General features: G+C 40.7%; 1 protein-coding gene across 1 annotated transcript in view; it reads right to left on the bottom strand.

The window, feature by feature from the left end:
• Positions 1-13,863, bottom strand: part of ARHGAP15 (Rho GTPase activating protein 15) — a 701,147-nt gene that overhangs the window by 288,985 nt on the left and 398,299 nt on the right. Inside the window, exon 9 of the mRNA XM_015567142.1 lies at positions 5,679-5,801. Coding sequence (XP_015422628.1) covers positions 5,679-5,801 — 123 coding nt within the window. The remainder of the gene's footprint in view (positions 1-5,678; positions 5,802-13,863) is intronic.

Raw genomic sequence — 13,863 nt, 5'->3', positions numbered from 1 at the left:
AGGAATGTCTGACTGCCAGCTTAGGCCCAATCCCCCAGGGAGCGGGCCTAAGCCAGCAGGTGGTCATCCCCAGAGGGGTTCCAGATTGCGAGAGGGCACAGGCCGGGCTGAGAGACCCCCCCCACCCCCCAAGTGCACAAATTTTTGTGCATCTGGCCTCTAGTTATATAATAAGAATGGGCAACCATTGCCCATCAGATATTTGAGCTAAGTCACTAATGTGATTAAAACAAAATTAGACATATATGTAAAAGAAAGGAACCTATGTGAAAATGATGATTCAAAGAACTGGAAAGAACATTTTAAACTAAAAAAATAAAATAAAAAACAAATTTCAAAGTGACAAAAAGTTTACCTATTTCATTTAAATAAATTCAAAATATATAACCTATTTTCTGTTTTCCCACTTAATTAATATATACATGAAGTGCAAAGTACAATACTCACTGTTAGTTATGGGGGTAGATTGGTCAACAAAGCTTTTGCCCTTGTGGCATGTGAATGTGCAAATAAAACAAAACAAACCAACCAAAAAAAAAAAAAAAAAAACCCAGAAAAGAAGGAATGCATCTAAAACAATGGAAATACATTTTTAAAGTTAAAAATGAATTCATAAAAAGACAGGAGGGTAAAATTGAGAATCCTTTCAGAATATGTGAAAAATCAACTAATGATCTGATACTCATGTCTTGAATATTCCAAAGGCAAGAAAAATTTAATGGAATAAACTTATCAACATAATAATAAAGAGAAAAACAATTCCAAAGCTTAAGAGAAGAATAATTCTTCAAGTTGAATGCCAAGCATAATAAAATTTTAAAATTCTGTCAACTTTGCACATCATCTTGATTATAGAATCTCTAATAATAAAGACAAAAAAACCCAATGATGCTGAAAGAAAAAAAAAGCCAAAGTGACAAAAATAAGAAATGGAATCTGCAACTCTGTATTCTAAAAGCAATGGAATTTTATGCCCAACTAAACTATTGATCAAGTACATGGGGATTCTGAAGATATGTTTAGACAGTCAAGGTCTCATGTTTTCTAAATGAGCTACTGAAGTTGTTACATAGCAATAAAAGAATTTAAAACAATAAAGACAAGGCATGCGATTCAGAAGCCAGTGAATACAACTCAGAAAAATCAGTGAAAGGAAGTCACAGGGTGACAAAGGTGAAGACTGAAAAGCACCCAAAGCAACTTGGTGTAAGAAGGTGGAAGGATATTCTGGGGGACAAGGCAGACATTTCTAGACTAGAATTTATATAGACTGTTTAATTGAGATAATTAAACAAACCCTTAATAAAGGCCCTGAAAGCAAGAAAAAAAGTAAACTCTGGGAGAAAAAGTTTGTATGAGAAATTCACAATCAATATAACAAACTAAAAAATAGAATTAGTCCAGCCTTACTTTCAATTTCTACTAACATTATCCAGTATGGTTTTGCCCATATTAAGTGAAAGAAACTACTTTCTAAACATACAATTCTCTCTATCATTTGATATAAGGAAATACTACTTACTCCTAAAAAAACCCCAAGCAATTGTTATCTTTTCTAAAAAGTGTGTTGTCAGGTGTTTTCTGTTTTTGGATGTCAATGCTATTACTTGAAAGATTACATAAAATAGTTTGGCTGATGCTAAAGTTATTATTTCAGTTCTAAAAGCAAGTAGAGGATCTGTACACACATACCTACCACCCTAAAATGCACCCTCTCAATTCAATAATTTATGTATTAAATTTATTCAAGTTTATTTCCAATGAGGTATTTAATGCAATAAATGCATATCACATGGCCTCACTTATATGTGGAATCGAATGAAGAAAATAACCGATGAACAAAACAGATCCAGAGACACTGAAACATGCAACAGACTGAAGTACTTCAGAAGGAGGGGAAGTGGATGAGAAGAGATTAAACAAAGAATTTATATGCATATATACAAAGCCCATGGACAGACATTAGCGAGGAGAAAGGACTGGGGAGGGGGCCAGAACAGGGTGAAGAAGATCTAAGGGGGAAAAAAGGGGGAACATTTGTAATACTTTCACCAAAAATTTAAAAAAATAAAATAAAATAAAAGCGCTCACCATCTCCCCCCTCACCCACCCTCCTTGCCAAATGTGAAAGCAGTTGGAGAAATGGAAGGCTTTTCAGAAGCTATCACTGCAATGGGATAGTGATTGCTGCACCCACCTGAACTATGAAGATTTCTCTCCATGGGCCCCTTTTTGGCATCACAGTGTGCCCTTCTCATTACTCATATTAAAAAACTAGAAAATTTAGCCACATCAAGTAACTCCAGATCTATATTAGAGCCAATGAAATCACATATTGGCCAGGAGTCCCTGAGTACAAAACACGTTTTGAAGAAAGGGTTTTTGACTAAGTTTGGACCATATGATATTGGGACAATTCTTTTTTCACAGTTATACTGAGCATTATAAAGTCAATAAAGCAAGGCCCTTCCTGACTCTAAGGGGGTGCTCCATAAAGATCGGCTGAATTCAAAGCTCAGGCCTCTCAACCTGTTGGTAACATGGCATGAAAGACTAACCACAGTGGAAAGTGTCTGTGACTCTGCGAAGCCCCTCCCAGGAAGCAGGAAGCACACTGTAAGACCCCAACTACCTCACACAGCTTTCCTGAACCTTGATAAAGAAGGGCTGTATTCTGGTCTGGACAATTAGACAGTTTAAAGAATTTGATCTATAATCTTTGGGCAAATACACTACAGAACAATTTAAAAAGCCATTTTTGCTTTTTCTAAATAATTTTCCTTGAAAAAGTTAATTCATTTTACTTGGAGAAATTAACTATTTAACCATTAATCATTCATTTATTTTATATAATTTTTATAGCCCTTCAAAACCTCTGAGACCTTTTCCTTAGGTATGCTAAAAATATAAACTTAAAGTATTAAATTATACTGGGCCTATAGCTTTAAAAATTGGTTTAATACTTTTTATTCAGTTAAAAAAAAATCACAGTAAAAGCCTTTAAAAAATTCACAGTAAAACTGAAACAATCCCAAGAAGTGACTATATTTGCATAATGATCTGTATTTGGAAGAAAATTCCACTGGAGACAACAATGGCAGCTTATCAAATCAGAATTTCACAAAGATTTTCCATAGCCCTACTAATGAATACTGACTCATTGGTCAGCGATGGTGAAAACTTAATGGGGCTGGAATATAGGAAATGTACACAGCAGAGTGTGCTCCGGGGTTCCATTGCATCAGCATGAAGGCTGCATTAGGCATCCAGCATCTCTGGTGCTTTCTGAGACCAATCCTAGAGCACCATAGTTATTAATTCCTTAGCATTTTGATTGGGCCAGACCCTGCCACTGAAGTAAAAGACTTTTCATGTTTCCAGAGTCATGAAGAATTTAGACTTTATGTCAGATTGGGATTGTTTGGGCTAATAATCTGGTTTTATTTGATTTTTTTTCAAGATGGCAGGTAACCTGCAACTGAATCCTATGTAAAAAAATGATAATCTATGGGGCCCAGCCAGCATGTCTAAGTGCTTGAGCATCAACCTATGAATCAGGAGGTCATGGTTCAATTCCGGGTCAAGGTACATGCTGGGGTAGGGGGTTCCATCCCTAGTAGGGGTTGTGCAGGAGGCAGCCAATCAATGATTTTCTCTCATCATCGGTATTTCTTTCTCTCTCTCCATCTCCCTTCATCTCTGAAATCAATAAAAATATATTTAAAAAAGAAGAGAAAATGATAATCTATAGGATGAATTCTAAGGTAGAAATAAAGATAGTAGGTCTAATATTATATTAGAGGCCTGGTTCATGAAATTCATGCTCTGGGGGGAGGGTCCCTCAGCCGGGTCTGTGCCCTCTTGCAGTCTGGGACCCCTCAGGGGATGTCCGCCTGCAATCGGACAACCTCTAGCAGTCCGGGGCCTCACAGTCCAGGACACCTCCTCCTTGCCACCCGCCTACAGTGGAGGGAGGAGAGGCTCCCACCACTGCCACTGCACTCAGAAGCCTTGCTCCTGGCTTCTAGCTGAGCAGCGCTCCCCCTGTGGGAGCTCAATGACCACCAGGGGGCAGCTTCTGCGTTGAGCGTCTGACCCCTGGTGGTCAGTGCGAGTCATAACGACCAGTCATTCCACAGATCTTACACTGTTTTGTTTGGTCAACTTGCATATTAGGGTTTTATTTTATAGGATGTAATTGAATTTGTAGAGGATCAAATATTGTCTGTGGCACTGAAAAGGACATTTTCAGAGTAAAAGTTTGAGATGAGCCAATTCAAAAGATGTGATATTTCCACCTCTAAATGCTTGCATTGTAAGAATTCTCCACTCTATTAGTGATACCTATGTCCATGCTTCACAAAAATTCCACCTTCTAGGGTTGGTTCAAAATGACAGATTATTTTTGTGATAAGTTCATTTGTTTCAAAATAAACTGAAATTGTTAGGTCAAACAGCTAATTGTGAACTATTTAAATAATTATTTTATTAAGCATTGCTAAAATATGAAAATCTACTTTGCCCTCTTCCTGAGAAAAATTGTATATTAAATCATCTTTTGACTTCTATAAGTCTTTCAACTTTGTTCTGAGTTTATTGTAGCCCATTTTCAATTTAAAAAAAAATTAACTTTAAAATATATTCATCAGTTAGAAAACCTGAAAAACAGGGAGAATAATGGACTTGGCACATATCTTTCCTTGGTCAGGAAAATAAAATATTTTTGCTTTGTGACCTATAAGTTAATTTCCAGTTACAGATTTCTATATCCTTGGTTCAATCTATCCATTCATCCTTTCATCCATTTGGCATGCTAACTATTAAAAAAAAGTAATAAATAATAACTTTAATAGCAGTGAATATTAATTGAATACTTATATTCCAGAAATTGTTAAATGTTTTACATGAATTATCTCATTTATTTCTCTCAGTACTTCTGTCAATGATGGGTGTAAGTATTCCCATTTAAAAGATGAGATAATTGAGGTCAGAGAGATCATAACTAGCCCAATGTCACTACAAATGAGTGGTAGAACCAAGGTCTGAATTCCAATTAGGGTAATGCCAGAGTTTATCTTTTTCTATTCTGGTGGTTAGATTGTGCTAGGATATCTTATTATTTACTTTAGATATATTTGCAGAAGTACCTGCTAACTTAAGTTTAGTTTGCGCTCTCAGCTTCCAGTTCTCAAATCCTCAAATTTTCATGATACTCATTTGTCTTGGACTTCCTTCCTAACACTTCTTCCTAGAATTTACTTCAAACAATGACTAGGATGATCAGATACATTATCATCAAATCAGGACATGCTTAAGAGTGGAAAGGGATGCGTTCCTAAGCATACTGGGATGATAGGTATAAACTGGAATTGTTCAGACACAAGGAGACATGGAGTCATTCTGATGGACCACTAAGATATCTCTTCTCTATTCCTGGTGCAGAGCTCAGATCTGAGGGCAAAATTAGGTATTTCTTGCAATAATTCTATGATGCACCCTTTAATTTCTCAGGATTATTTTTCTGGACAATTATCTTTTCTCTCCTATAGAGCAGAACATCCAATAAGCAACCTAAAAAGAATAAAAAATCCTAATATTCCTTTAGAGCTGAATAGCTATGGTCACAGAGGCACATTCATTTATCATTGTTACTGTAAAAAGTATAAAATGTTTTGTACCTTTAATAAGTCCTTTTTCTTGCAGAGTTTTCAGGGAAGGTCTTCGGGTAATAAACTTCTTTAATCTGCTTTTAACTCGGTTTTTGTCGTTTGTATCGGAAGCACTATGATGCAGTCTGAACACTGGAGATTAAAAAAAAAAGCAGAGGCTTTCAGTAAATTTCTCCTTTATGATTATTACTTTATGCTAATATGAATAGAAAACAGTAGTTATGGAACAACTCCCTGAATTAATGGCTTAGGCCCTTCTGCTTAGACAGGGCATATGAGCAAAAATTTGCCCATATGAACATATTAGCTCGGCTGCAACGGGAATGTGCAATGAGAATACAGTTAGCTCCATACAGTCACAATTTATTTTCATTTTTATTCCCTCATAGTTAACAAAATAACCTTTGTTGGGCAATTCTACCTATCTGTATCTATATGCAAAATTAAGTTCAAAGCAAAACTCTTCTAAACAAGGGGAAAAACACTTCAGAATTGTTAATTTTCATTAATTAGAATTATATATTGCCTGTAGGTAATTCAGGTATTTTCAAAAGTCCTAATTGCCCAAATAATTATGTCAATCTTCTTCTTTTAAAAAAAGTATTTTTTATTGATTTTAGAGACAGAAGAAGGGAGAGGTAGAGAGAGAAATATTGATGTGAAAATGCAACATCTATCAGCTGTCTCTTGCATGCCCCCAACCGGGGATAGAGCCCTCAACCCTGACATGTGCCCTGACTGGGAATCAAACCACTAACCAACTTTCAGTACACTGGACCATGCAACCAACTGAACCACATTGGCCCAGGGCAGTATTCTTCTTTTATCTTGACCCAAAGTGATTTCTTTTTCTGAAGCAGATATTTCTTATTCTTGTTAATGATGTCAAATTACCACCAGTTCTAGGGCAAATTGTGGAACACAAATTTGCCTCAAACATTTTCCTTGTCTTCAGCAGTCTGCTATCCCCAGCTTCCTATCTTCACCTTTATCTTCAAAATTAGGTGAGTATCAAATTAATTCCTGAACAAATATTTGCTGAATCTCTACTGATAATCAAGCTCCATGCTAAAGGCTATGAATTCAATCTATCTATAAAAAAGGCTAATATGCTAAGTGTCCTTCTCTCCATCTGGGTAATGACGTCAAGTAGCAATACCTGGCTACCACTCCCTAGCAATGACTAGCCTTGCAGTTTCTTCAGCCCAAAAATACAACTTGCTTCATAGCCAGGTAAAAACATTTTACACTCTAACCAAATGTCTGGGAAGTGTTTTCCTGAGCCTCATCTCATTTGATCCTCACAGAAGTCCTGGATTAGGTAGATAGGAGACTCAGTGGAATCCTATTTTCTTTTCATTAGCCAGAAAATGGAGATTTAGAAAACTTAGAAATTTGACCCGACTGAAAAGAAGTAAAAAAATGGTGGAACTTGAAAATGACTTCAGGTTTTCTCACTGCCCAGAATATAGTTAAACACTGCTACAATAAAATATTTTACCCTTTGTTCTCCCTGCATGATCTATAATAATAATCTGCTTCATGTTGATATTTATTGCTGTGTTCCTGACAATCACCTGAAAGAGAAGTTGGGGTGCTTCACTGGGCTGGGAAAAGTTTAGCTAAATCACAAATCAGGTCTAATTAAGAAAGTTTATATATATAAAAGACTAAGTTGACTTGTGCATACGCGATACATATAAAGCTCTTGCTGGCGCCAATCACATGTGTGTGTTTCAATCTGTCATTGTCGATCATGAATTTGGTTGACACTTCTGTTATAGAGAAAGGGCAAATAATGATATTAAAATATTTCTTCTAATTAATTTCTTTTCAATGTGCATGAATTCGTGCACTGGGCCACTAGTGATAAACATAACACTTAAGATCTGGGCCTTCATTAAGCATAGAGTCTAAATACTTTCAAGTTATCTTATTATGAACTAGAGGCTTGGTGCACAAAAATTCATGCACTGGGGGGTCCCTCAGCCTGCCCTGCCTCCTCTCCCAGTCCAGGAGCCCTAAGGGCATGTCCTACAGACAGTTTAGGCCCACTCACTATGGCCTAAGCTGCATTTTGGCCTCACTCTGTGGGAGGCGACTGGGCTGATCAGGGGAAGGCGCCACCCCCATCACACTGCTGCTGCTGCCACTGCCGGCCACAGTGGCTGTGAGGCCTGAGCTCCGGGCCTCACAGTTGCTGGGGCACATGGCTGCCGGAGTCCTATGCCTCACAGCCACTGGGACTCAAGGCTGCCTGAGTCCTGGTCCTCCCAGCTGCTGGAGCTCAAGGCTGCTTGAACCCATGGCTGCCTGAGCCCTGGGCCTCGCAGCCACTGTGGCTTTGTCTGAATGGACATCCAGATCAATGTCTGGAAGACGTCTGCCCTAATTAGCATATTACCCTTTTATTTGTATAGATGCTTGATAGGAATTTGTCTCTATAAGATATCGATATTCACTGGGCCCTCCACTGTCTTAACCCAATTGACATAATGTGAGGATTTGGGGTACTTGATTGGGTACAAAGAACCTCTTTTCCTTCCGAATCATACCTTAGAACAGTGGTTCTCAACCTTCTGGCCCTTTAAAACAGTTCCTCATGTTGTGACCCCCAACCATAAAATTATTTTTGTTGCTACTTCATAACTGTAATTTTGCTACTGTTATGAATTGTAATGTAAATATATGATATGCAGGATGGTCTTAGGCGACCCCTGTGAAAGGGTCATTCGACCGCCAAAGGGGTTGCGACCCACAGGTTGAGAACCGTTGCCTTAGAATAAGCCATTCATTCAAGTGGATGAATAATAACATACCTAAAATGTACTAAGACCTTACTATGTGCTTGGTACTCTTCTAAGCATCTAACATGATTTAACTTTATTCTACTGCAATGTAAGCTCCATGTGGGCAGGAATTTTAATTTAGTTTTGTAGATGTTGTTCACTTATGTGTCCCTAATATCTCAAATATTATTTAGCATATAGCAAAGTTCAGCCAAAATTTATTGAATCAATTCTCACAATGACCTTTAGAAATATGTATAAGAATCCTACATACTTTAGTGATGAAGAAGCTAAGGCAAAGAAAATAAATAACTTGTTCAAGGTCAGGTCTGGATCTGAGGCCAGTCTCAAATAATTTTTATAGTACTCTCAATTATTGATGCACTAGAGGCCCAGTGCACAAAATTCGTGCAAGGGTAGGGTCCCTAGGCCTGGCCGGTGAGCAGGGCCAATCAGAGCCTTCTGGCTGACAGCCGGGGCCTTTCTTTGTTTCATGCCGCCCCCTTGTGGTCAATGCACGTCATAGCGAGCAATCGAACTCCCAGTCTCCCATTTGAACTCCCGAGGAGACACTCTGCATATTAGCCGTTTATACATATACTAGAGGCCCGGGACATGAAAATTCATGCATGGGAGGGGGATCCCTCAGCCCGGTCTGCCCCCTCTCACAGTCCAGGAGCCCTTAGGGGTGGGAGGCGACCTGGCGATCAGGGGAAGGCGATGCCCCATCACACCTCTGCTGCTGCCACTGCTGGCAACGCAAGCCTCAGCTGGCCCTGGTTACCTGAAACTTGTGCAGCCCTGGGTGGCTGGGGGGCTGAGGGGACTGGGGGAATCCAGAGGCAGGCGCACAGAGTGGCCGGGTCCGCCTGGGGGCAGGCCCGGCCTTACCGCACACCTGCTGCCCCGCCGCCCAGCGGGGATGAGGGGACTGGGCGCCACCATCTTGTGGCTGTGGGTGCCGCCATCTTTGAGGGCGGGCAGTCAATTAGCATATTCCCTCCTATCGGCTGTGGGCACCATCATCTTTGCAATGATCTTAGCATATTCCCTCTTTATTAGATAGGATATTTAGATTGGTGAAAGAATGGAAGATAAAGGAAAATAAAAAATATCAGGAGCTCAGTTACACATGTAAAATGGAAATGTTTCAATCAAATACGTGTTTTTTTTTTAAAGTAGTTCTTGGGTGCAAAACATTTTGCTAAATTCTAGTTGTAAGGAAACTAGACTTGAGTCATCCTATTCCATCATAATGAACTCAGAAGAAAAAAAAGAAAGAGAGACTTAGGAAGGAGCTGAAACTTGCAAAAGAGAAATTGCTTGAATTTAGAGGATTTGAGGTCAAATGTTTCTAGTGGGGTCTCTAAGGAATCCACAAAAGTGCCTAAGGGAAACTGCTTTAAAAAGTCTGCCTGAAACTAAACTAACTTCTTACACCATGCACAAGAATAAACTCAAAGCAGATTAAAGACTTAAATGTTACACTCAAAACCATAAAAATTCTAGAAGAAAACATCGGCAGTAATGTCAGACATTTCTCGTAGCATTATTTTTTCTGATATATTGCCTTGGGCAAGGAAAACAAAAGAAAAAATAAACAAATTGCACTATATCAAACTAAAAAGGTTTTGCACAGTAAAGGAAACCATCAACAGAATGAAAAGACAACCCCCTGAATGGAAAAACATATTCGCCAATTATACTTCTGATAAGCAATAAATACCCAAAATTTATAAAGAGTTTATAAAACTCAACACCAAAAACCAATCTAATTTTAAAAAGGGCAAAGGACCTGAATAGACACTTATCCAAAGAGGACATACAGGTGGCTAATAGACATCTGAAAAGATTCCCAATTACACTAACCATCAAGAAAATGCAAATTAAAACCACAAGGAGATAGCACCTTACACCTGTCAGAATAGCTATGGTCAACAGATCAACAACAAGTGTTGGCAAGGATGTGGAGAAAGGGGAATGCTGTGCGCTGCTGGTGGAAATGCAGATTGGTGCAGCCACTGTGGGAAACATGTAGTTATCTCAAAAAATTAAAAATGGAACTGCCTTATGACCCAGTGATTCCACTTCTGGGACTATATCCAAAAAACTCAAAACACTAATTCAAAAGAATATATGTACTCCTATGTTCCCTGCAGCATTATTTACAACTGGAGGCCCGGTGCAAGAAAGTCAAGCATGGGTACAGTCCCTAGGCCTATCCTGCTATTAGGGCCATCTTCCCCGGCAGCTGGCCCTACCCCCACACCGCCACTGACCCAGGTTCCCAGTTTGCCATAGGGCGATCGGAACCTGATAGTCGGGGCACAAGAGACTGAGAGGTTGGCCGGACCCACCTGCTTGTGACTCTGTCCCCACCGCGGGTCACCCTCTGTGTGTGGGGTGACTGGCGGGGTGCAAGCCTTGACCTGGCGCAGCCCACATCCCCTGCCAACCACCCCGGTTCCCCATTCACCATCGGGTGATCGGAGCCTGCCAACCAGGGGGAAAGACCAAGAGGTCAGCCATTCCCACCAGCTCACTGGCCCCAGCCCCACCACAGGTCGCCCTCTGTGTGTAGGGAGACCGGTGGGCCGGGGATCTTGGCCTGGCATCGCCCACATCCCCCGCCACCCACCCACAGGTCCCCATTCGCCATTGGGCGATTGGAGCCTGTGGGCCGGGGGTAGGGACCAAGAGGTGGTCAGTGCACCTTCATAGTGACTACTTGAGTGGTCACTCCGCCCTTATGGTCACTGGGCTTTTATTATATAGGATAGCTAAGATTTAGAAGCAGTCAGAGTGCTCACCAATAGATGAGTGGATAAAAAAGCTGTGGTACATTTACACAATGGAACACTATTCAGCCATAAAAAAGGAAACCTTACCTTTTGTGACAGCATGGATAGACCTGGAAAGTATTATGCTAAGTGAAATAAGTTAGGCAGAGAAAGACAAATGCCATATACTTTCACTTACATGTGGTATCTATTGAACACAATAAAGTAGCAAAATAGAAACAGGCTCATAGATACAGAGAACAGACTGATAGCTGTCAGAGGAGAGGTGGACTGGGGGGCTGGGTTTAAAAGTTGAAGGGATTAAGCAAAGAAGAAAAACTCATAGACACAGGCAATAATATGGTGATTTTGAGAAGGAAAGTGGGTGAGGGCTGGTAGAAGAGGATAAAGGGGGGATAAATGGTGATGGAAGGAGACTTGACTTGATGTATTTAGAATTGTATACTTGAAACCTATATAATTTTATTAACCAATGTCACCCAAATAAATTCAATAAAAATTAAAAAGAAAATGTCTGCCTGGCCCAGAGTGTGAAAAGTCACATTAAAACTGGTCAAATAAAGACACTTTTGAGTCTTTATTCCACTAGCTTTGACCACAACGTTGTTGCAAACTTGTGTTAGCAATAGGATGGGAAATCAGGATGAAATTTAAGGCGAAGGAAAGAAAGGAAGACATCCTGCCTTCCTCCTAGTTAGGTGAAGAGTGGTTTTCATTTTAAACTAAGCTAGAAGTTATATCACATGAGATTGGGTACTATTAAATACTGAATTAAGATAATATTTGCTGTTTAATAGGACCATAATATTCCATACTATCTTAAAGCAGGATTCTTTTTTTTTTTTAACATATTTTATTGATTCTCCACTGAGAGGAAGGGAGAGGGACAGAGAGCCAGAAACACCGATGAGAGAGAAACATCGACCAGCTGCCCCCTGCACACCCCACACTGGGGATGTGCCCGCAACCAAGGCACATGCCCTTGACCGGAATCGAACCCGGGACCCTTGAGTCATCAGGCCGACGTTCTATCCACTGAGCCATACTGGTCAGGGCAAAGCAGGATTCTTAAGCGTGGTGTTATTGACATTGTAGGTCAGACAGTTGTTTTTTTTGTTTTGTTTGTCTGTTTGTTATGTTTTATTTTTGTTTTGTTTTTATAGGGTTGACCTGTGAAGGAGGAGTAGGCTGTTGAGAACCCTCTCTGGCCTCTACCCACCATATGCCAGTAGCACCTCCTCCTTATTTGTGAACATCAAAAATGACACCAGACATTGTCCTGGGGTAGGGAGGAAGGGAATAAAAAATTGTTCCCTGTTGAGAATCACTGCCTTATATTGAAGGGAAAAATTATAAGACCTGCTTAATCTCTCATTTATTGGTAGTGTGAGGTCTATTCACACACTGAGAAAATGTAAAAGACCTATAAAAAGTAAAAAATAAGTAAATAAAATTATTTTAGGAATTTCTATACAATATCTCTATATAAGTATACTAGAGGCCTGGTGCATGAAATTTGTGTAGGGGGTTGGGGGTTGTCCATCAGCCCAGCCTGCATCCTCTCCAATCTGGGACCCCTTGAGGGATGTCCGACTGCCCGTTTAGGCTCGATCCCAGTGGGACAGTCGGACATCCCTCTCACAATCCAGGACTGCTGGCTCCCAACTGCTCGTCTGCCTGCCTGCCTGCCTGATTGCCCCTACCCACTCCCCTGCCAGCCTGATCAATGCCTAACTGCTCCCCTGCCAGCCCAACTGCCCCTAACTGCCCTCCCCTGATGGCCTGGTCACTCCTAACTGTCCTCCCCTACAGGACTTGTTGCCCCTAAATGCCCTCCCCTGCCAGCCCAGTCACTCCTAACTGCCCTCCCCTGCCGGCCTGGTCACTCCTAACTGTCCTGCCTTACAGGCCTGGTTGCCCCTAAATGCCCTCCCCTGCCGGCCTGATTCACCCAAACTGCCCTGCCCTGCAGGCCTGGTCCCTCCCAACTGTCCTCCCCTGTTGGCTGATTGCCCACAACTGCCCTGCCCTGCGGGCCTAATCCCCCTCAACTGCCCTCCCTTTCAGGCCTGGTCCCTCCCAGCCACCCTCCCCTGCTGGCCATCTGGTGGTGGCCATCTTGTGTCCACATGGGGGTGGCCATCTTGTGTGTTGGAGTGATGGTCAATTTGCGTATTACTTTTATTAGATAGGATATCATTTATATGATAGATTAGATATACATATACAAATCTGTGTACATATATACATATATATTTATAACATTTTTAAATAAATTGGTTATAAAAGTACAACTACAATCATGTAAAGTGGGTCAATGGGTCTATCACTTAGAAATGTGGGAATCACTGCTGTACACCAGAGCATCCTGACTGCTGTGCCTGGAAGAATGGTGCCGGGAGCCGGTCCATCCTTGCTGTTTCAAGGGACCTGGCATATATGGCATACTGTTCTTAATATGTTTGCTCACCTTCTTGGCACTATGTGTTTTAACCAAGGTCACCTCTCTGAGAAAGGTTGTTTCCCCAGGTAGGGATTTTCCCCTGAAGTTAGGGAGGGAATAAAACCTCTTAACTGCCAGGCGGGTAATTAATCACTTTAACT

The sequence above is a fragment of the Myotis davidii genome, unplaced genomic scaffold, assembly GCF_000327345.1.
Source record: "Myotis davidii unplaced genomic scaffold, ASM32734v1 scaffold560, whole genome shotgun sequence".
NCBI lineage: Eukaryota > Metazoa > Chordata > Mammalia > Chiroptera > Vespertilionidae > Myotis > Myotis davidii.
The sequence above is the reverse complement of the archived record's forward strand: the minus strand, read 5'-3'. Positions and strand labels throughout refer to the sequence as shown.